At 45.1% G+C, this 21,536-nt stretch overlaps 1 protein-coding gene and 1 pseudogene across 1 annotated transcript in view; both read right to left on the reverse strand.

The window, feature by feature from the left end:
- The window catches only part of SERPINE3 (serpin family E member 3), a gene marked incomplete at its 5' end in the record, with an annotated part of 41,099 nt that extends 20,488 nt beyond the window's left edge, over positions 1-20,611 (reverse strand). The window contains 6 exon segments of the mRNA XM_059681201.1: positions 11,407-11,599; positions 13,434-13,616; positions 14,497-14,685; positions 14,925-15,158; positions 20,378-20,470; positions 20,473-20,611. Coding sequence (XP_059537184.1) covers positions 11,407-11,599; positions 13,434-13,616; positions 14,497-14,685; positions 14,925-15,158; positions 20,378-20,470; positions 20,473-20,611 — 1,031 coding nt within the window.
- On the reverse strand, positions 9,188-9,985 carry LOC132225898 (large ribosomal subunit protein eL15-like; annotated as a pseudogene).
- Positions 20,612-21,536: the final 925 nt, after the last annotated feature.

A 21,536-nucleotide genomic window follows, 5' to 3' on the forward strand; every position in this document is an offset into this window, starting at 1 on the left:
GGAAAGTAGTCTTTGTCTTCTATCTCCCTTCTCGCCATGAAGAACTTTTTTTTTTTTTTTTTTTTTTTTACTACTCCAAAGCAATGTATTCTCATTGGCAAATGTAACCATAATCTTTTTAACAGTGGAAATAATTTCATCATTCCTTTTATATGTGTTAGAGGAGCTAGGGGATGAAAGCAGGGTAAGCAGGAAGCCAGGGTACTATAGAAAGAGGAGGGGAAAAGAAAACCAATCAACAACTAGGCAAGAGGAACATAACAGAAGATACTGTTTTTTTCTTTCTCTTTCTAAGGTGTTGGTTGATTTATAAAGTCCTTTTACCAAAAACAAACAAACAAACAAACAAACAAAAACTTAGAACAGTAAAGGCTAGGTAAATTGCAGTGTAGTACCATTAGTCAAGCTATGTAGGCAAACATTCTATCATCATATTCATGTCACATTATCACTAAAATCAGTCTTCAGAGAAGCCTTCAAAAAGTTCCTGGTTTGTTAAGATTTTTGACATTTAAAACTCAATTGTAAGAATTCCTCTATAAATTATGCTAAATGGAAAAAAATCCTGGGGGTTTTTGTGAGACTAAAAATTTATTTGTAAATACTTGACTGAACATGTAGATGTTTGAAAAGGCTCAGCTGAGTTCATTGATGAATTCATTCATGTAGCAGTAATAAACCCTTATACTTGCACAGTGTTTTAAAATTTTCAAAGTGTTCTCACAAGCAATCTTGTTAGGTAGAAAGCACAGAATTATCTATTAGAGCTCAAGGTCAGAGAAGGAATATTGAGTTCATGTCCAGCTGCTCTGATTAAAAACCACATCTGCTATTCATTACACCATTTATCTCTTCTAATTCAGACACATTAGGTAAAATAAAATGAGTATTAATAATTATCTTTACAACGTTTCGTTTCAATATGTTTTATCATTCTTAGGGATGTGGGAGTTAGGGACTAACACTTCTTGTTCTTTAATATTTCCATTCATTAAAAGTCAAAGTAATATATAGAAAAATAACCACCAGCATCACAAGGAAACACTATCCAAGGTCTGAAGATTAAAAAAATAAATAAAAGTCCAATAGGCTAAATTTTTTTTATCAATCTCTGAAAAGTAAGAAGGGATTCTGATAAAGGAACAAAGCCGCATATGTTTATTTATTATTTTTTTGTTTTCCCCTAATACTTGTACCACTTATTGGAACAAGAAATGATTTCTATATACTATAACTATTATCCATGGAGATATGATGAATAGGTACCAATTCAAGCAAGTCAATAGTATTCAAAATACATCAAAGACTTGATATAAAAGTAGTCTCAAAAATGGCTCTTGGTCGAAAGTTTAAAGATTGTTCTTTAATCTCACACAGATTAAAATCTTACCAGTAACAATGTGGCTCCAAAGGCAAAGCAAAACACCATGGTTTCTGCCAGGTGAGCCTCATTCATGACACTGCCATCTGCTACTTTTAATGGATGTAACACTGTTAGTGTTTTTTTGCCAGATGTGGTCAAAATTGATACCTGATTCTTTCAATAAAAGTGGTTCATCCTCAAAGCTGTTTCCATGGAATGGCTGAGGAGCAGCTGGAGTATATGCCTGAGCTGGCTGAGAATCTGCCTGGCCTATGGCTGCTGCGGCTGCATCACGTCTGGAGGGACATACTGACCTTGCGAGTAGTCACAGCCAGACACTCCATGGCAATGCGCAGCGCACTCAATCCCTTCCTCCATAGTCATAGGACTGCTGTGACCGGTCATCGATGCTGTAACTTGTCTGGTAGAAATCCGTGTTTAAGTTATCAAAGCCTGACATTGCAAGTGATCAAATGCAGAGGCGGTGGCAGTAGCTTCCACGGTGCCTGATAACCCCTGAACTCCCTCCACAAAGAACTTTTAAAAAATTGTAGTAAACTATATACAACATAAAATTTACCATTTTAAGTGTATAATTCAGTGGCATTAAGTGCATTCACATTGTTGTCCAACCATCACCACTAGTCACTTGAGAACTTTTTATAATGCCAAACTCAAACTCTGTACCATTTAACATGAAGAGGGACTTAAAAAAAAAAAAGATAGATAACAACAAGTGTTAACATTGGTATGGAAAAACTGGGACCCGACCTGTCTACACATGGAGCTATAAAAGCATTATCATCACAGGGATATCCTGAGAGGTGAAGTAAAAACACAATAGAAAGTGCGTAGAGAGAAACCAAGATGGCGGCATAGGTTAACGCCGGAGATTGCTGCCTCGAACAACCACTTCAAAAAACAACTAAAAGACGGAATGGACATCATCCAGAACCACAGGAAGGCTGGCTGAGTGGAAATTCTACAACTAGGAGGAAAGAGAATATCATACCCAGACTCAGAGGAGGCGCAGTGCTGAAGTGAAATACTAAGGTGCGGAGTGCGCGTGGAGTGGGCTGGCGGCGGAGGGCGCGGTTGTTATTTTCAATCGGGAGGGAGTTTCAGACTCTGAGCTCCAAATCCGGGCGAGTCTCTAGGGACCCAGACTCAAATGGGAGAAGTGGGACTGTCTGGCTTCGGTTGGAACTCGAAGGCAGCTTTCTCTCCGAGGTTTGCAGCAGTTGCTGGGACTCTGTGAGGCAGAGCCCCTAGGGACGGAACTGAGAGCAGCCATAACTGCTTGCTCCGCCCGCCCTGTAGATCCCCAGGGACCCACCCCACCCAAGCCCTGCACAGAGCCATTTGCCGGATAGCCTCAGGCAAACGATAGATTAGTACCACCCTAGAGATCCAGCACAGAAGCTCTCCCACTGCAGACACAGCGGACTCTCATAGCCAGTTAGCCTGGAGGTCAAATCACCCCCAGTATTGCCGACAACAATCAAGGCTTAACTACAACAAGACTGCGCACAAAAACCACTAGGGGGTGCATCAAGAAAGCATAAAAAATGCGGAGACAAAGAAACAGGACAAAATTGTCCATGGAGGATATAGAGTTCAGAACCACACTTTTAAGGTCTCTCAAGAACTGTCTAGAAGCCGCCAATAAATGTAGTGAGATCCTCAAGAAATCTAATGAGACCCTCGATGTTATGATAAAGAAACAACTAGAAATTAAGCATACACTGACTGAAATAAAGAATATTATACAAACACCCAACAGCAGACCAGAGGAGCGCAAGAATCAAGTCAAAGATTTGAAATGCGAAGAAGCAAAAAACACCCAACTGGAAAAGCAAAAAGAAAAAAGAATCTGAAAATACGAAGATAGTGTAAGGAGCCTCTGGGACAGCTTCAAGGGTACCAACATCAGAATTATAGGGTTGCCAGAAGATGAGAGAGAGCAAGATATTGAAAACCTATTTGAAGAAATAATGACAGAAAACTTCCCCCACCTGGTGAAAGAAATAGACTTACAGGTCCAGGAAGCACAGAGAACCCCAAACAAAAGGAATCCAAAGAGGACCACACCAAGACACATCATCATTAAAATACCAAGAGCAAAAGACAAAGAGAGAATCTTAAAAGCAGCAAGAGAAAGAAACTCAGTTACCTACAAGGGAATACCCATACAACTGTCAGCTGATTTCTCAACAGAAACTTTGCAGGCCAGAAGGGAATGGCAAGAAATATTCAAAGTGATGAATACCAAGAATCTACAACCAAGATTACTTTATCCAGCAAAGCTATCATTCAGAACTGAAGGTCAGATAAAGAGCTTCACAGATAAGGAAAAGCTAAAGGAGTTCATCACCACCAAACCAGGATTATATGAAATGCTGAAAGGTATCCTTTAAGAAAAGGAAGAAGAAGAAAAAGGTAAAGATACAAATTATGAACAACAAACATGCATCTATCAACAAGTGAATCTAAGAATCAAGTGAATAAATAATCTGGTGATCATAATAGAATCAGGGACATAGAAAGGGAATGGACTGACTATTCTTGGGGGGGAAAGGGGTGTGGGAGATTTGGGAAGAGACTGGACAAAAATCATGCACCAATGGATGAGGACAGTGGGTGGGGAGTGAGGGCGGAGGGTGGGGTGGGAACTGGGAGGAGGGGAGTTATGGGGGGAAAATAGAGGAACAAATGTAATAATCTGAACAATAAAGATTTAATTAAAAAAAGAAAAAAAAAAGAAAAAGAAACACTGGGACCCTCATATTCGCTGGTGACTGTAAAATAGTGCAGCTCCTTAGTGAATTTGTCTGATAGTTCCTCAAAATGGAAAATGTAGAGTTAACCCTTGATCCTGTAATTCCATTCATAGGTATATACCCAAGATAATTGAAAATATATATCCACAAAAAAAAATGTGCACATAGAGGCCAAAAAGTGGAAACAAGCCCAAAGTGTCTTGGCACCTAAATGTTTATAAACTGATGGAAGGCTAAACAAAATGTAGTATATCCATATAATGGAATATTATCTCTATATATAAAAGCCTAAGCAACCATTACAACTGGTTGACTGGTTGCTATGACGCACACTGACTACCAGGGGGCAGACGTTCAATGCAGGAGCTGCCCCCTGGTGGTCAGTGCGCTCCCACAGTCAACCTCCCACGGCAGACCAACCTTCCGCGGTCCCTCCCCCCCGCCGGCCAGTCCAGATTGCCATTTTAAGTGTATAATTACTTCATCCAAAATGAAGTAATGCCCCATAAGACAGACTAATAATGTCAAATATATAATTGTTACATGAATAAAACACTTACATCGGCCCGGATCGCCAGCCAGGCAGAGGGACCCCACCCGGGCAGGAATTCGTACACCAGGCCTCTAATTCAGTTATAAAAAGAATGGAGTTCTGATATATGCTACAATAAGGATAAACCTTGAAAAACCTGATGCTGTGGCTAGGACTTCCAGTACTATGTTGAATAAGAGGGTGAAAGTGGATATCCCATGTCATCTACATGTTAAGTGAAAGAAGCCAGTTGTCACAAAAGGCCACATATTATATGATTTAATTTCTATGAAATGTCCAGAATAGACAAATTCATAGAGACAGAAAGTAGATTAGTTGTTGCCTAGGGCTATGAAAGAGGGGGAATGCGAGTGACTGCTATTGGGTTTGGAGTTTCTTCTTGAGGTGATGAAAATGTTTTGGAATTAGATAGTGGTGATGGTTGTACAACTTTGACAATATGCTAAAAACCTCTGAATTGTACATTTAAAAAGAATAAATTGTATGGCATGTGAATTATATCTCAATTAAAAAAAAGAAAACTTTCTTAGTAAAAAACACAAGCCATATCAAAACTCATTCTGGATCGATGAGATCTGGTGAATCGTAAAAATACATATATCACTTCTAATGTTAGAAAAACAATGTTCATGCTTAGCTTCCTACTATGTTGAACTAATAAGTAAGTGTTTTATTCATGTAACAATTATATATTTGACATTATTAGTCTGTCTTATGGGGCATGACTTCATTTTGGATATAAATGACCCATGTTAACAGCATTGTTGGTTTTCTTGATTATTCTTTTGGTATGCTGATGTCCCTAATGAAGGCTAATAGTTTGTATACATTTTATTTTATTTTATTTTTTCTAAATAAAAGATTACATTGGAAGCTAGACATCACAATTCATTGACAAGTTACTTCTTCCCTTGTTGTTGTAAAATGCAGAAATGTTTAAAAAAGCTTAAAAATGTCTAAAACTTTTAAACGGCCCCGGTGAGGTTGGAACGGCCCCTGTGAGGCTGGGACGGCCCCTGGGAAGCCGAGAAAAATACCACATGACCTCACTCATTTATGGATAATAAGGACCATTATAGACTGATGAACAAAAATGGATATAGAGGCAGAGCAGCATTGAACAGACTGTCAAACTACAGTGGGAAGCCTGGGGAGGGTTGGGGGGGTGGGTAGGAGATCAACCGAAGGACTTGTATGCATGCATATAAGAATAACCAATGGACACAAGACACTGGGGGGTGGGGGAGGCCGGGGAAATGTCAAGGGCGGGGGCAGGGGGGGGGAAGGAGACATGTGTAATACTCTTTGTAATACTTTAAGAAATAAAACAAGATTAAATTAAAAAAAATAAATGAAAATGTTAAAAAGGTTTAAAAAGGTTTGAGTTAACTTTCCTGAAACCTAGAGTGTGATATTGACACATTTCCCACTGCCTGAATCGTGTGTATCCCATTGATAAGGATTTGAACTTCGATTACTGACTTAGAGTGACTTGCTAAGATAATCATTTGAGTGAGTGATGTACTCTCCCTAGATAACCACATGTGGCCCCCTGCCCTGTTTAAGATTAGCATGTGTGCATTGACATAATTCATTGATGAGCACCTGGACTGCTGCGGGTACGAAACAGGCTTTAAAAGTAGGTCCTGACCAGCCAACAGTGCTTGCCTGTCGAGACCACCACAAAGGCACGTCCTTTTGCCAGTCTGGCAAGCAAGGCTGTTCCATGCTCCTCTCTCTGCCAGACAACAGAAGAACAGCTAGTACCTCCAGATTGAGATGTGACCCATCTCTTGGGTGAGGAACGCTGGCCCCCTGCATCCGGACCGGACCAGCCCAGCTGCCGGACCCCAGAGGACAGCACCACTGGGATCCCATCAAGCCTGTACCCGCAGCATCAGGAACTTTTGTGAGTAATAAAGCGCTGTGTGATTTGCAATGCATATGTTTCATGTGGTGTAATTCCTCTGGCAGATAGTTGAATCTTTTTGTGTACCCTTAAAACTGAAATTAAAGCTTCTGGTCTTTTCGGTCCTAGGCCTGCCCTTGGTCCTGCTTGCATAGAGCAGCCTCTTCGCTAGCAACTACTTGAATGTCCCAACACCTCCACAGTTTAAGTTTATCTCAAGGGACGCCTTAGATCAGTGGTTCTCAACCTTTGGGGGTCGAACGACCCTTTCACAGGTGTCGCCTAAGACCATCGGATAACACATATATAATTACATATTGTTTTTGTGATTAATCACTATGCTTTAATTATGTTCAATTTATAACAATGAAAATGCATCCTGCATATCAGATATTTACATTACGGTTCAAACAGTAGCAAAATTACAGTTATGAAGTAGCAACGAAAATAATTTTATGGTTGGGGGTCACCACAACATGAGGAACTGTATTAAAGGGTCACGGCATTTAGGAAGGTTGAGAATCACTGCCTTAGATAAATACCCCAGATCCTTTCCCGGGATCTACTTGGGACAGCCCTGTTTGGTGATGTTTAACACAAAGGCATGTCTCATCACCACACAATTTTTGCATTGCTACCCACAGTGTTCAGAAGTCTTTGCTCTTGTTAAATAAAAAATACAGGTTCACTTTAGACTTTAGGTGAATAAATTATTTATGGAGCTAGAGGTAAATTCTGCCCAAAAGCTGACTTGTGTCTACCATGGTCCAAAGGTTTATACCCAAATCTAGACCTAAAATAGTTTTCTTTCTTTTTTTTTTTTCTTTCTTTTTTTTAAAAAAATATATTTTATTGATTTTTTACAGAGAGGAAGGGACTGGGATAGAGAGTTAGAAACATCGATGAGAGAGAAACATCGATCAGCCGCCTCCTGCACATCTCCTACTGGGGATGTGCCCACAACCCAGGTACATGCCCTTGACCGGAATCGAACCTGGGACCTTTCAGTCTGCAGGCCGACGCTCTATCCACTGAGCCAAACCAGTTTCGGCCACTTTTTGTTTTTATGTTTATACTAGGGGCCCGGTGCACGAAATTCGTGCACTGGGTGTGTGATGGGGGGGGGAGTGTCCCTCAGCCCAGCCTGCCCCCTCTCACATACTGGGAGACCTCAGGTGTTGACCCCCATCACCCTCCAATCGCAGGATCGGCCCCTTGCCCAGGCCTGACGCCTCTGGCCTAGGCATCCGGCCCGGGCAGCGGGGACCTGCAGCTGTAGCGGCCCCACGATCGTGGGCTTCGCTTTAGGCCCAGGCAAGGGACCCTTAGCTCCTGGGACTGCCAGCTTCGACCGTGCCCAGCTCCCATCGCTGGCTCCACCCCTACTTCCAGCTATCACTGGCCAGGGCGGAAAAGGCACCTGATTCTCTGATCATGGCTGGGGGGCAGGGCCAAGGCGGCCCCGGGGCCGCCTTGGCCCTGCCCCCCAGCTCTTAGGTCCCCCCTGGGTTTCTGATCACTGTCAGTGGCAGGGGGCTTCTTCCTGCTTTCCCTTTCGCCTCCCTGCATTGTGCCTACATATGCAAATTAGCCGCCATCTTGTTGGCAGTTAACTGCCAATCTTAGTTGGCAGTTAATTTGCATATAGCCCTGATTAGCCAATGAAAAGTGTAGCTCGTACGCCAATTACCATTTTTCTCTTTTATTAGTGTTGATTCTCCTTAGTTTCTTTTACCCTAGGACAGTGGTCGGCAAACTGCGGCTCACGAGCCACATGCGGCTGTTTGGCCCCTTGAGTGTGGCTCTTCCACAAAATATCGACTTCTGCGCATGGGTCACGAAGTTTTAATCGCACTGTACGTGTGCGCCTGCATATGGTATTTTGTGGAAGAGCCACACTCAAGGGGCCAAAGAGCTGCATGTGGCTCATGAGCCTCCGTTTGCCGACCACTGCCCTAGGAGATGTATCTATAAACATATTGCTACAAGATGTCTGAGATTTTGCTGCCTATGGTTTCTTCTTTTTATGGTTTCATGGCTTACATTTAAGTCCTTTATCCATTTTGAGTTTATTCTTGAGTATGGTGTAAGTTGGTGATCTAGTTTCTTTTCTTCTTTCTTTTTTTTGGTATATATCTCTCCAATTTTCCCAACATCATCTATTGAAGAGACTGTCTTGACTCCATTGTATTCTCTTGCCTCCTTTATCAAATATTAGTTGAGTGTAATGGCTTGGGTTGATTTCTGGGTTCTCTATTCTGTTCCATTGATCTACATGCCTGTACTTGTGCCAGTAACAGGCAGTTTTGAGCACAGTGGCTTTGTAGTATAACTTGATATCTGGTATTGTGATCCCTCCAACTTTGTTCTTCTTTCTCAAGATTGCTGTGGCTATTTGGGGTCTTTTTTGGTTCCATATAAATTTTTGGAGTATTTGTTCTACATCTGTGAAATGTGCCATTGATATTTTAATAGGGATTTCATTGACTCTGTATATTGCTTTGGGTGGTATGGACATTTTATTTTATTTTTTTTTGCCCTAAATTGTTTATTAGGTAAGAATTTTACAAACATTACTTATATTAGCAGTAACGGTGGAGCTGGAGGGTATTGCACCTTCTCCAAGCTGCACGGGGAGAACCATCAATAGTGCGGTGGAACTTGTGGCTCTTGCGCCTGCAGATGTCAGCCCTTGCGCCTGCAGATGTCAGCCCTCGCATCTCCCTGTGCTTGTGGACTGGTTTGGTGATCCACTGGGTGTCAGGATTTCTTCTGATAGCTTTATGGAATGGAGCAATGAGAATAACCTCAAAGAATTTGTACGTGGAATCTTCACCAACCCAGTAAGAATTCAGGACTCTCAGAGCCCCACAGGAGAAGGGGAGGGGGAGGGGGAGGGGGAGGGGGAGGGGGAGGGGGAGGGCCACTTGGGCCTCCTCTACGTACCAGGCACTCAGCCACGCTGAGCCAGAGGCCTTGGCCGTGTTCCCTTGAGGAGTTAAAAATAAGTTAAAAAAAAAAAAAAAAAAAGTTCAGATCACAGACCAGTCCACAAGCCCTGTCCAGCATACTCTTCTGCAACAGACTGAAGACTTCGAGCAGACGCCAGCTGGTAAACACCGTGATGGACAGGCTGGCCGTAGGTCGCACCCTTAGGAACAGGGCGTTTGCAGCGCACATGAATTGGATATATGACCTAACCTTGCTTGGCCTTGTAGCCCAGCTGCGCGCTTTGTCGGCCGGGTGGGGCGGGGGCCCTGTGGAGCGCGTTGAGCTGGCGGTACTGCCAGCAGCGCACCCGGAGAAGGAAGCGCAGTACATCGGATGCTTCTTCCTCCCTGGCTCCTGGATGTACCTGTAAGCGCCCATCTTGGTTTACCTGATGGCTGTGGCCAGGCGGAAAGGAAGAGCCTCTCTCCCCAGGACATTTTAATGATGTTAATTCTACCAATCCATGAACACGGTATATTCTTCCACTTGCTTACATCTTCTTCTGTCTCAATGTCCTAAGTACAAGTTTTTTACCTCCTGGGAAAGTGTCAGTGTAGCTTCCACTTACTCCACCACCATTTTGAAAAATTTCTTCTTTCTACTCTTAACATTGAAAGCTCCTCTTCCTTCACTGAGCTTTTATCAAATATAACAAAAAGATTAGCATTGCTTTTGCTGTATGCCAGAGAGATCTGTGGAAATACCCAGTCTTTGTGTTTTGATTTGGGATCCAAATATTTGGTTTGGAGAGATAGGCTTTATCTTAAGTCTTCAGTCTGGCCCAGTGAAGGTATGGTAGCTCTTCTGCCCTTGCTATGCCAGACACCACTTTAGACCTTGGTCTTTAACTTACTGGGTCTCTCTTTGGGTGTTTTTATGCCAGTGCCTGGACTTTTTTTTTTTTTTTTTTTAACTTATTTTTAACTCCTCAAGGGAGCACGGCCACGGCCTCTGGCTCAGCATGGCTGAGTGCCTGGTCCGTAGAGGAGGCCCAAGTGGCCAGTGGGAAGGAGCATGAAGAATCCACATGCTGAAAATGAATCCTCAGACAACAGGCTTCACTTCATGCTGATCTACAAACTAATTATAAATTTACTCTGATTTCAAATATAATGGAGAAGTTTATCATTTAAAGATACTGAATGAGGAATCTTTTCCTTTCAAGTAATAAGTTTTACAAATAGGTTTTGCTTTAGAAAAGCAAAATGTAGCACTATCACTTAACTTTTTAACAGTTTGCATTTTTACCTATATGGTTTTCTTAAAGAAAGGCTCACCTCGGTTTACTTAGAGATGAAAGAAAGAAACCTTAGTCTTAAATTTTTATGCCTTAATTTGCCTGCTGATTAGAATTATATCTGTATTTCAATTACATAAGCTATCTTACCCCTTTTGTTTTGGAAAAATGACAGCTGTGTACTCTTAGGATGTGATAAGATTTGGGATACATGCTTGCAATGTAATTGCACTGACCTTCTTTCCTTGCCCAGAAAACCAATTGTGGCATGAAGCTGGAGTGAGGGTCTGGGGGCTCCAGTCTTCCCCTATGAAGGTATGGCAGCTCTTCTTGAGAAGACCCCAGGAAAGTAGTTCCTTTCAGCCTGTGTTATGAGCTAGTCAGCAATGACTCTGAAATGGACCCGAACTCTAGGGTGACACCCCCTTGGCCTAACCTCTAGGGGTACATTAGACAAGTTGGCCAAATGTTTAAGGATACACCCTCGAGTGAGACCACCTGGGTTCTCTAATCCAAGCCTGACCAATTGGATCAGGCTGCAGAGCCCTCTACAACAATAACACAGCTGCTTACCTGGGCAGGAACACTTCCATCCTGGCTCTCCTCAGACGAGAGGTCCAGACGTGGATAATGCTGGCTGTGAGGTGTGCCTCAGTGTGGCTCAGTGGGGTGTCTGTGTCACATGGCAGCACCAGGAGTAGACTCCCTGCACTTCCCAGGTAAGGCAGCCCCAGCATTCCCACCTGATGGCCCACAGGGTCCTGAACTGGCCTGGAAGTTCAGTGGACGGGGGATTAGATCTGCCCTAGTAGCCAGGGAACCAAATAGTGCCAGACCCTGGGAAGGGCCAACTCACAGAAGTGGAAACAACACATTTTATTAACAGGGTGTCCACCTCACTCTCAGGAAGCAGTTTGGGGCCAAAGACTATTGGGGCTATGGTTACCTTTTCTGATCCTAAAATCTAGAATCTCTAAGATACCCTCACCAGGCTTACATCACAGGGCCTGCAGTGGTTGGGCCTGGTGGGGACTATGATGTGTGAGAAAGCTATAGGCCCTGTTTTAAAGGGGCAGCCATTATAATCTTGGCTTATTATGTCCATGTGAGGACCTAGGCTCTTGGTGCCAGATCTTCCTTTCTTTGAACGAAAGCTATAACCCCAGATGTCATACGAAATTTTCTAATTTTTAACAGAACAATCCAGCAGGCAGGATTTGACCTGGGGGCAGATAATTTGTACCCTGTGACATAAACAAATAAGTCTCAGGTTAGGCAGCTGGGAGCTTGTGGGCAAAGGCAATGACTGGTCAAGGACAAGTCCAAACCCTTAGGCAGAGAATGTTTTCAGCAGCCCATGATGGGACAGGTGGCAGCAGACAGATAGCCAGGGACAGGGAGACTCAGCAAGGGTTGCTGGTGAGTGCAGAGGCAGCGTCCAGACACAGCGGTGGGACAAGTAGGGCAGGTAACATGGAGCAATCCAGGCAGGCCAGGGAGAGCTGGCATCAGGATAGGGAGGCCTGGGCCCTCGTGTTGGGGGGCAGCAGGGCTGGCTGGCCAGCCACTAAGGCAAACTCTTAGGCTCGGTGGGGAAAGACAGGGGCATGGGTCATACTCCTCACTTCAGCCTCTATTTTGTGCCAGGCACTCTTCAGGGCACGCTAGGAGAAACAAGAGCATCCCCACCCACCAGCCATCATGCAGCTGACAGCTCCTCCGGCTGGTCATAGGAGCAGTGGGCAGGTGTTAGGAATGAGAACTAGAGCATATTGTAAAAGTATATTTCCTTATCCAGTAGATGGTGTTCTGGGCCCAAATTACTTGACTGCTAGTAATAATTACTGGTCAAATAAACAAGTAAATTCACTAAGCACTCATAATATGTCCTGCATGGAATCAAAGCAGGAGGAATAGCAAGCTTTCTCAATGCCAAAGTTCCTAAAACACCCATTTAAATCGCATGGACTTTTTTCTGGATGAGAACGTCATTGGTCCCACAAGCCAGAGGGGGCTGAACCTGCCAATGAGGGGGGAGGAGGAGTGTGGGGCAGGGTGGTGTGGTCCCTTTCTCCTTTGCCTCCCAGGGTCTCACTAAAGTGTCCACACCACACAGCAGTGTGCCAGGATGGGGGGCTGCCCAGCACTTGCTGACAGGAGTGGCCATCAGGCAGGGGGGGCAGGCCGAATGGTGGTATTTCAGGACCATGGTTTTCAGTGTGGACATGCTCTTGAGAGCCTTTTAGACACAACTCTCAATCTTCCATCCTTTCTCGGCACCAAACGGTGAAGCAATATTCATTTTAAGGGAATACCTTCCAGGGCAGGGGTTTGGTCCAAACATTTTTTGGTTTCACACTAACTCGTCCATTTACAAAGTGCAGAGGGAAACGTCAAGCACGAAATGGGCCCCTCTTCCCCATCTGCTTCTTCACTGTCCTCGCTGAGTTTCCTGGTGCCCTGATCATTCCTCACTCCACACACCGCACCGCAGAGGCAACCTCAGAGGAACTCAGCCTGCCCCTTTCAGAGCAGACGCCTGGCCTCCTCTCCAGGCTGCATTGCTCCCACGTTCCTCTCACTTTAGACACCTGGCTGACTGGGAAGGAACTCACCATAGTCGACCGCAGCCATTTGGTACATCATAGAGACCTGGGGGACGTGGCCCTGTGCACAGGTGAAAGGCAGGAGCTGAGTGTCTGTGGAGGGGGCTCTCTGCCACCAAGCGCTTTGGAAAGACGTGCTTACAGGCACCAGCTGAGCAATGCTGCACTGCTTTGGCCCTACATCGAGCCCCTTCAGCGCTCATCTGCAAGCATGCGAGCGCCTGTTTGGCTGACACCAGCGTACACGCTGGAGGGTGCTGAGGCATCGCTGAAGTTGGGTTTGTAACATGCTTATTAGTGCCTATTAGCTGCACAATTGTGTTTATGACTAGCTATAGCTGGAGACCAATATTTAATTCCTTTCTGAACAGGTTGGGTTGCTCCATCTGGGGCTGTTTCCCAGGAAGTGTTAGGCATGCACTGCTCAGGAAGCCCCACAGGAGGGACTGAGTGCTGTGCTGAGAGATGCTGCTCAATGTTACCCGAACCCAGCCCACCCCCATCTCTCCAACAGCTGGGCCTCAGCCTGGCAGAGCTTTTGCTTAGACAACAACTTCCAGGGAACAATCCTCAAATTTAAACCTCTCCAGAAAGAGGAGCAGGCTGATCACCCATCAGGGGATGATTTTTGCTCAGCCCTTTATCCTATATAATAAAATCCTAATATGCATAGTGTCCAACCCTTTGTTTGACCATTGGACCAGTGGCTATGATGTGCACTGACCACCAGGGGGCAGATGCTCCAATTGGTAGGTTAGCTTGCTGCTGGAGTCCAGACGATCGGAACTGGGCTAGATGGGCCAGACACACCCTGGAGCCCTCTTACAGTCCTTCTGTGGCCCCGATCATGCACTGGTGGAGTCTCTTGGTGTGGCCTATGCCCTCCCACAATCTGGGACGCCTCAGGGGATGTTGGAGAGCCAGTTTCAGCCCAATCCCCACAGGCCAGGCCAAGGGACCCCATGGGTGCATGAATCCGTGCACCGGGCCTCTAGTTTATTTAATAAATGCATACTTTGTGCTAGGCTCTGTTCTAAATGCTTTAACTAACCCTTACCAACTTCTCCACCAATTCTATTGTTATTCCCAATTTTACAAATGGGGGCACCAAGGCTTGGAGCAGTTGTCCAAAGCCATGTATCATTAGTGGCAAAGCCATCATCCACCCAGTTGCTCAAGATAGAAACCTTGGATTTGAACCCCAGAAGCTTGGTCCCACACTCCAGGCTCGTCATGGCTGCACCAACTGCTTAGAGGACATTTGTCCATGGGTTGAGAGCAGCTAACCATGACCGTCATGTCATGGCAGCATGAGCTGAGACAGGAATTTTTAAGTCAGGGTAGGGTCTCTGAAGAGGACAAACTTCTGCTGCAATTGAAGGCAGCCCAAGTACCATCCACATGGCTTCTGACAAGTAATGGGTGGCATTCTGTTTTTACAGCCACCTGACATTAGCCTCATTGAGGTGGACAGTTTTCTCTTACCTGACCTCTGCCTGGAGGCCCACCCCTTTGCCTGGATGGTTCTACTATTGGACTCACTGAGGTTGGCTGGCTCCAGGCTGCAGTTGGCCCACCAGGAGACCTGCTCCACAAAGCAGGGAGAGAGTGGCATCTCTGTTTGCGCAAATAGGGTGCAGGCCAGCCCCTTCTTGGTGCCCTGGCTGGAGTTGGGTAGTGTGTCATAAACAGTGTTCAAGAAGTCTCTCACTGTTCGGTCTGTGAGAAAGCTGTTTGGATAAATTTACAATGGTGTGAGTAGGGAGTTAGCACAACTGACATTGCATTGGAATGTGGCCCCAGCAACTTTACTCTTGGTTCATCTACCATAAAAAGTCAGTTTGGTAAAGTCACAGCTAAACTGCACAGGAATTAGCTTGGATCTACAGATCCACAGAAGTTGGGGAAAGAAACCATCCTATATCTGAAAGAAAACAGGCTGTGATAAAGTTGAGTAGAAAAACTACAGACATCCCAGAGGCTATTTTTCCTTAATTTCTTGGTTCAGAAATGTTGATCAGTGTTAGAGAGGACTGGGAAAGTTGCAGAGCTGGTGTGCAGGGTGATGGGGCTTCAGATATGTATAAAGTCAACCAAGTTATGGGGAAAGTCACAAGTCACAGTGATAGATGGGGACCAGGGTGTCAAATGGTCAATATGTCTGGTACAGGGCCTAAAATCCATTTCAACGACTGCACGTCACAAGCCTGAGTGACATTGGCTGCATTAGAACTATGCTTTCAATTGGAGAAACACAGAGGAAGGTAAGAATGCCTCCCATCCCCCACTCCTAAAAACCAGCGAGCAGCTTGTGTTATTAATGTCAGCGAGAGCCTGCAAGAAGGTTGGGGAAATAAGCATTTGAGAGAGTTGATCGTTTCCACCTTCTTGGATGACAGCTGGACTTCTATTTATTTACTGCTTATATAGATTGCTTCCTTATCTCCCTCCATAATCAAGAGCGATTTCTTTTTCACTCTATAATCCAATACCGAGGCCTGGCCTGCTGCTGAGTCAGAACACAGCTGAGTATCCCACACATCCTGCTCTTGACATATGCGGGCTGGGCTTTTCCAGCAGACAGGTGCCCTTCCTGGGCCACTGGCTCTGGGACATAGCCCTTTCCTTCTCTCCCTCGTCACTCCTTCCTCTTAGGCACATTCCTGTGGCGGTCCACGACTCTCCCCTGTGAGAGACATGATTTGTATCATTTTTCTGCACTGTCCTGCCCCTGCCGGTTCTCTCAGAACACTGGTTGGGATGTATCTCTGACTTGCCTTGGGATGCCTCCACTCCAAAACCCTTCATGTCACAAAGGCCAGGCCAGGAGGAGACCAGAAGCAGACTCCAGACTTGCTTGACCAAAGTTCTCTGGAGGGGCACAGGCACCCAGAATTCACCCCTGCAGGGCCCCAGCCACCAGACCCAGAACACAGTTGAGGACAGATTTCATTCATCCATGAAACTTTTACTGCCCAAGCTGCTTCTCCGAATCTACAACTATAAAAAAATGGACTAAAATGGACTTAGGCTATATATGATGAATTATAGCCTAACTCCAATGCTTGCCTTTCATTTTAGTGAGAAAAATGAATGAACAAAATACTCATCAAATAGTCTTCTACTGAGTGGATCGTGTGTACTTAGAGAATCATGTTCCTGGGAAATGTTGACTGTCTGCAGGGGTGAAGGGAGTGTGACTGGTATTGTAGTGTGACCTAGGGATGGCTCAAGGAGCCAACCGTTCTTTTAACTGGACACATTAAAGTAGCAGAATGAATTGGCTTGAGAGATTTTTTTCTCCACCTGAGCCTAGTCTGTCCCTGCCCATCGCCAGAATAAAAGTAATGAAGGCTGGTGGTGTTCCCAGACTGCCAAATGCTCTACATTCACGATCACATTTAATCCTTTCAACAACCCTGGGAATTAAGTGCTATTATGATCCCCACTTATAGATGAGGGAGCAGGGTTAAGACAAATGAATAAACTTGCTCAGTGTCACTGGAATGTAAGAGGTGGCGCTACACTGCCCTCTTGGTCACAGGTGAAGGACAGGCGGGCTGGGAGCACTCTGTCCCTTGCCACGGAGAGCCTTTTCTTCTTGAAATGAACGTGGCCACAAAGCACCATAGAGCGCAAAGCCTCCAATTTTGCCTCATTTCCAGGCATTTCCTAGATCCTTTTGGTGATGGGGCAAAAGGGACTGTTGTGAGTGCTCCTCTCCCACCGCCCTTGAAGAGAACCCTGTCACTGCTGGCTTCATTCCTCCAGGCCTCTCACTCCCAGAAAGTGGTCTTTCATGCTGGACAGGGGCGAGGTGGCTCTCTGGGAATGCTGACTGGGAGGGAGGCAGAGGGGAACCATGGGGGCTACCATAGGTCAGGAATGTCCCGAAAAAGGTGCAGAGCTTGAGAAGAAGGTCCCTGGATTGGGCGCAGAGTGAGAAGAAAGTGATAGAAGAAATGGTATTTTCCTGGGTCTTGCAGACCCGCCTTTTACCTCATTTGCAGGCCAGCATGGAGAGGGCCTTCCTTTTTAGTACATTTGCTGACCTGAACTTTTTAAATGTAACACTGCATCTGATAGGTCCTGACTTTGTAAAGTTAATATACACAACATTCTCAAACTACAAAACCATCTTTGTGATATTGATGGTTTAATTGCCTGCAAATTAAACGAGGGGTGTTTGGGATGACATCCAAAGGGTTTGGTGGGTCCGAGAGAGTAATAGGTTACCAGTATCTCTGAGACGGCAAGGTGTATGTATATTTATGGAACTACTCAGTGGCTTAGCGTGGGGCTGGGGCACTGTGGAAAGAACATAGGATCTGGGGTCAGAGAATCTGGAACTTGAACACTGGCTCCTCCACTTGCCCATTAGGGGTACTGAGTCTGGCCAAATCAGTAACCTCTTGCCTCATTTGTCAGTGGGGATTATAAATGGAGGCCTAGCGATTGTATGTGGTTTCTATGAGAATCAAATGACAGAATAACTGCAAAAGTGAATCCACACACATCATCAGACAGAATTCTCTCCCAGGGGCCAGGCCACCTCTGGCTCTGAGGCCTCTGTTTCTAGCAGCTTTGTCACGCTCTTTATTAATTTACTTGGAAAAGCGATGGAAATCCCTAGAAATCAGAGCATTGGGAAATTGTGCATTTCATGTGATGAAAACAAAGATACTCTTTGGCGACATCACTGGTGTCTGTTCTGAGTCTCAGGCTGTGCCTGTCTGGCCTGCAGCTGGGAATCCTGGCGAAGTTCCTGGCTGCCACTCATTGCTGTGCACCCAGAGAGAAGACGGTGCTCATGTGTCTGCTGCAGACTGGAATAGATCTTTCTGCTGATTAAACAGGAACGATGCCCCAACACCCTGAAACATTCTTTAGTGCTGCTGTTTTGCATACATGTTTATTGGTCTGTATTGACTTTGAAAAGAAAGACAGGGCTAGGGCAGGTAGTGGGCACTGGTGGGTTGTTTTAAGTAGCACACACATGATTCCCCGAGCTATCTTGGGGCAAACCAAACTGCAGGGGTATCCTATTAACTAGAACTCTATAAGCGGCACATTCCCATTCATAATAACCATGACTCCGTAAGGTAATAAAGCAATTTGTGAGCAAGAGGGAAAAAAGTGGGATTATGTTTCACAGCGTTTGATTATTAAGCATTCTGGACATTGGTAATTCTTGAATGAGCTCTATGGAAACCCTGCCAATTATCATATTTGGTTAACTAGGAATCATGACTTCCCTGGAACAGGGAATGGACTACGGTCAGTCCCTTTGCTCTGCAGGATAGTAACACTTGCATTTTTCACTTTTCTCTGAATCCTGACCTCTCAGAGACTGTTCTGAGTTAGGCTGAAATGCCTGCCCCTCTTTCATGCTTCTATTTGGTCTTCATGACCCTGCTTAGATGTCGTCTTCTGGGAGCCTTCCTGATTTGTCAATGGAATAAATCATCCTGCCCCTGCTCTCTTGTACTAACTGATTTCAAATAAACACACCTACTGCCCTGCATCAGGGCATCAGTACCATGAGACCTGCTTATGCGCAGAGTTTTCCTTACAGATCTGGATGCTGAGTTCCTGGCATAGCACCGGCCGCACAGTAAGAGCACAAGAGTACTTGCTGAGTTGCATTGCACTGTCTTATGGGGCTGACGAATAACTGCAGGGATGTGCCCATGTTCATGATATACTTTCTGAGAAAAATTAGGCTCAATAACCTGTATTTGTTTTCAGTTACCCCCGAGAGAAAACACATTTATGTTTTATCCAGCAGGATCACGAGAATTGTTTTGGCAGGGGACTGGGTGTGGATGGAGGGGGCGGAAGCATGGCTGGTGCCCGTGGCCTGACGTCTTGTGTGCTAACCTTTATGTGCCACCTCAAGATTCCAGCTCAAAGGAAGTTCCCACCAAGACTGTGTTGGTATTAGTTCTTGTGCTTTCTAAAAAATATTAACTTACACAATTGTAACTCCCATCGTTTTTTATTGACAACTTATTCTAAGATAGAGAAGAAAAAATTATGTGGATGAGTGTGTTAGCATGGAGTTGGTAGGTTAATACCAAGACCAGGCATTAGGCCAGAGGCCTTGAGTATAGACAGGTGTGTCCAACAGAGCATTCATGAGAATCTTGCCACTGCTGGTAGAACTGTTCTAAATTACACAATCATAAGAATATGTGGGTAGAGATGGCACTGGCTAGAAGTCACAAATTTATAAAAGCAGTTTGGTCAAGAGCATGGGCTAGGGAGGCAGACAGCCTGGGTTTGAGTCTTAACTCTGCCGCTCACTAGCTGTGTGACCTTGGGCAAGTTGCTTAAACTTTCTGTGCCCATTTGCTTATCTCTAAAATCAGGATGCTTGCCAAACCGGTTTGGCTCAGTGGATAGAGTGTTGGCCTGCGGACTGAAGGGTTCCAGGTTCGATTCCGGTCAAGGGCATGTACCTTGGTTGCGGGCACGTCCCCAGTGGGAGGTGTGCAGGAGGCAGCTGGTTGATGTTTCTCTCTCATCGATGTTTCTAACTCTCTCTCCCCCTTCCTCTCTGTAAAAAATCAATAAAAATATATTAAAAAATAAAAAATAAAAAAATAAAATAAAATAAGGACACTGACACAATACCTACCTCAATAGGGTTGTGGTGACGTTTAATGAAATAATATTTGTGGGGTGCTTCAAACACGGGCTGGCAGCACTGTAAAAGGGTTTATGAAATGAAATTGAAAAACTGCCATGGAATCTGAGGTTAAAAGGGAACCTTAAAAATCATCAAAGGTAACCACAACCCAAAATTTAAATGCCTTCCTTGACATTTCTGCCAAGTGGCAGTCTCCTCTAGGTGCCCACCCCTGGCAGCTGGGAGCTCCCGGTCTCCCAGGGCAGCCTGAGCGTGAGAGCTAGGACAGTGAGCAGGAGCTTCTTACTGTGGTCAGTGTAACCTAGGGCCTCCACCAGCTGCCAGCCAGTGTTCCCTTGGGCTCCAAACTGCAAGATCTCCAGAGGGATGGCCACACCGATGGAGAAATGACAAGGTTTGTCCCATTTCTGTCTGCTGCCCTGCTCTGGCAGAGGCAGAGTGCAAGCTCAGTCTTCACCAATGTCAGGTCCTCTTGGAGGTCGCTGTTTCCTCTGCAGAGGCAGGAGTGTAGGAGGAAGAGAGAGAACAGGAGAGGCCGTGTGGAGGCAGGGAGGGTTCCTGCAGTTCAGAGGGAAGAGATGCAGGGAGAGGCGAGGGACCAGAGACCATCATATCCTACCCAGAACCAGGACATCCCGGCTCTGTGCTCAGGGGCTGAGAATGGCTGGAGGGAGGCATTCATTTAGCAGCTTTGGTTCCCCGCTCCCTGTCCCCCCGCCACCCCAACCCCTTGTTGCTTTACTGCATCTTGCTGTGTCTGCATTGGGAACACTTGCTGTGAAACAAAACTGTCAGTTTGAAGGCCTGGATTTTAGGCCTGCTTCCATCCCTTACTAGACGTGTGCCCTTGGTCAAGTCCCTGGTCAGATCAGCAGCAAACCATTGCGCTGAAATAGAAATGTAAGGAGTACATCCTACTCATTTTCCTTGGTACTTAGCTTATAGCTGTGCCAACCTATAATTATTAATAATAATAATAAATCATATACTATGTTAAAAAGAACTTTGTATTTTCTCAGTTAATCATTACAACAATCTTACAAGGTGTCTGTTATTATATTTCAAACATGGAGATGATGAGGTATAGAGAGGTCAACAAAGCATTTAAAAAAACACACAAGGAATGGAATAGACTCATGATTCTAGCGCTGGTGTTCTGTGAGTGGTATGTAAAATACCAAGAATATAACTGCACCTTAAAACATTGATAGATGAGCTACCATACCTAGAATATAAGAATTCTTGTAATATAAATTATTTTATATCATTAATGAAATGACCAAGTCCCAGTTCTCTTGCAGCGCCTATCGCCTCCCTCCGGGACACTCTGACCCCTTATGTCCCTGGGCTGCCCTTGGGTATATCCCTGCCAGGGTGCACATGGGTGAGCTGCTTACTCACAGACTCTGTATCAGATGGTTGTGTTTCCTTGCTTGATTCTGTTC

The sequence above is a fragment of the Myotis daubentonii genome, chromosome 2, assembly GCF_963259705.1.
Source record: "Myotis daubentonii chromosome 2, mMyoDau2.1, whole genome shotgun sequence".
Taxonomy (NCBI): Eukaryota; Metazoa; Chordata; class Mammalia; order Chiroptera; family Vespertilionidae; genus Myotis; species Myotis daubentonii.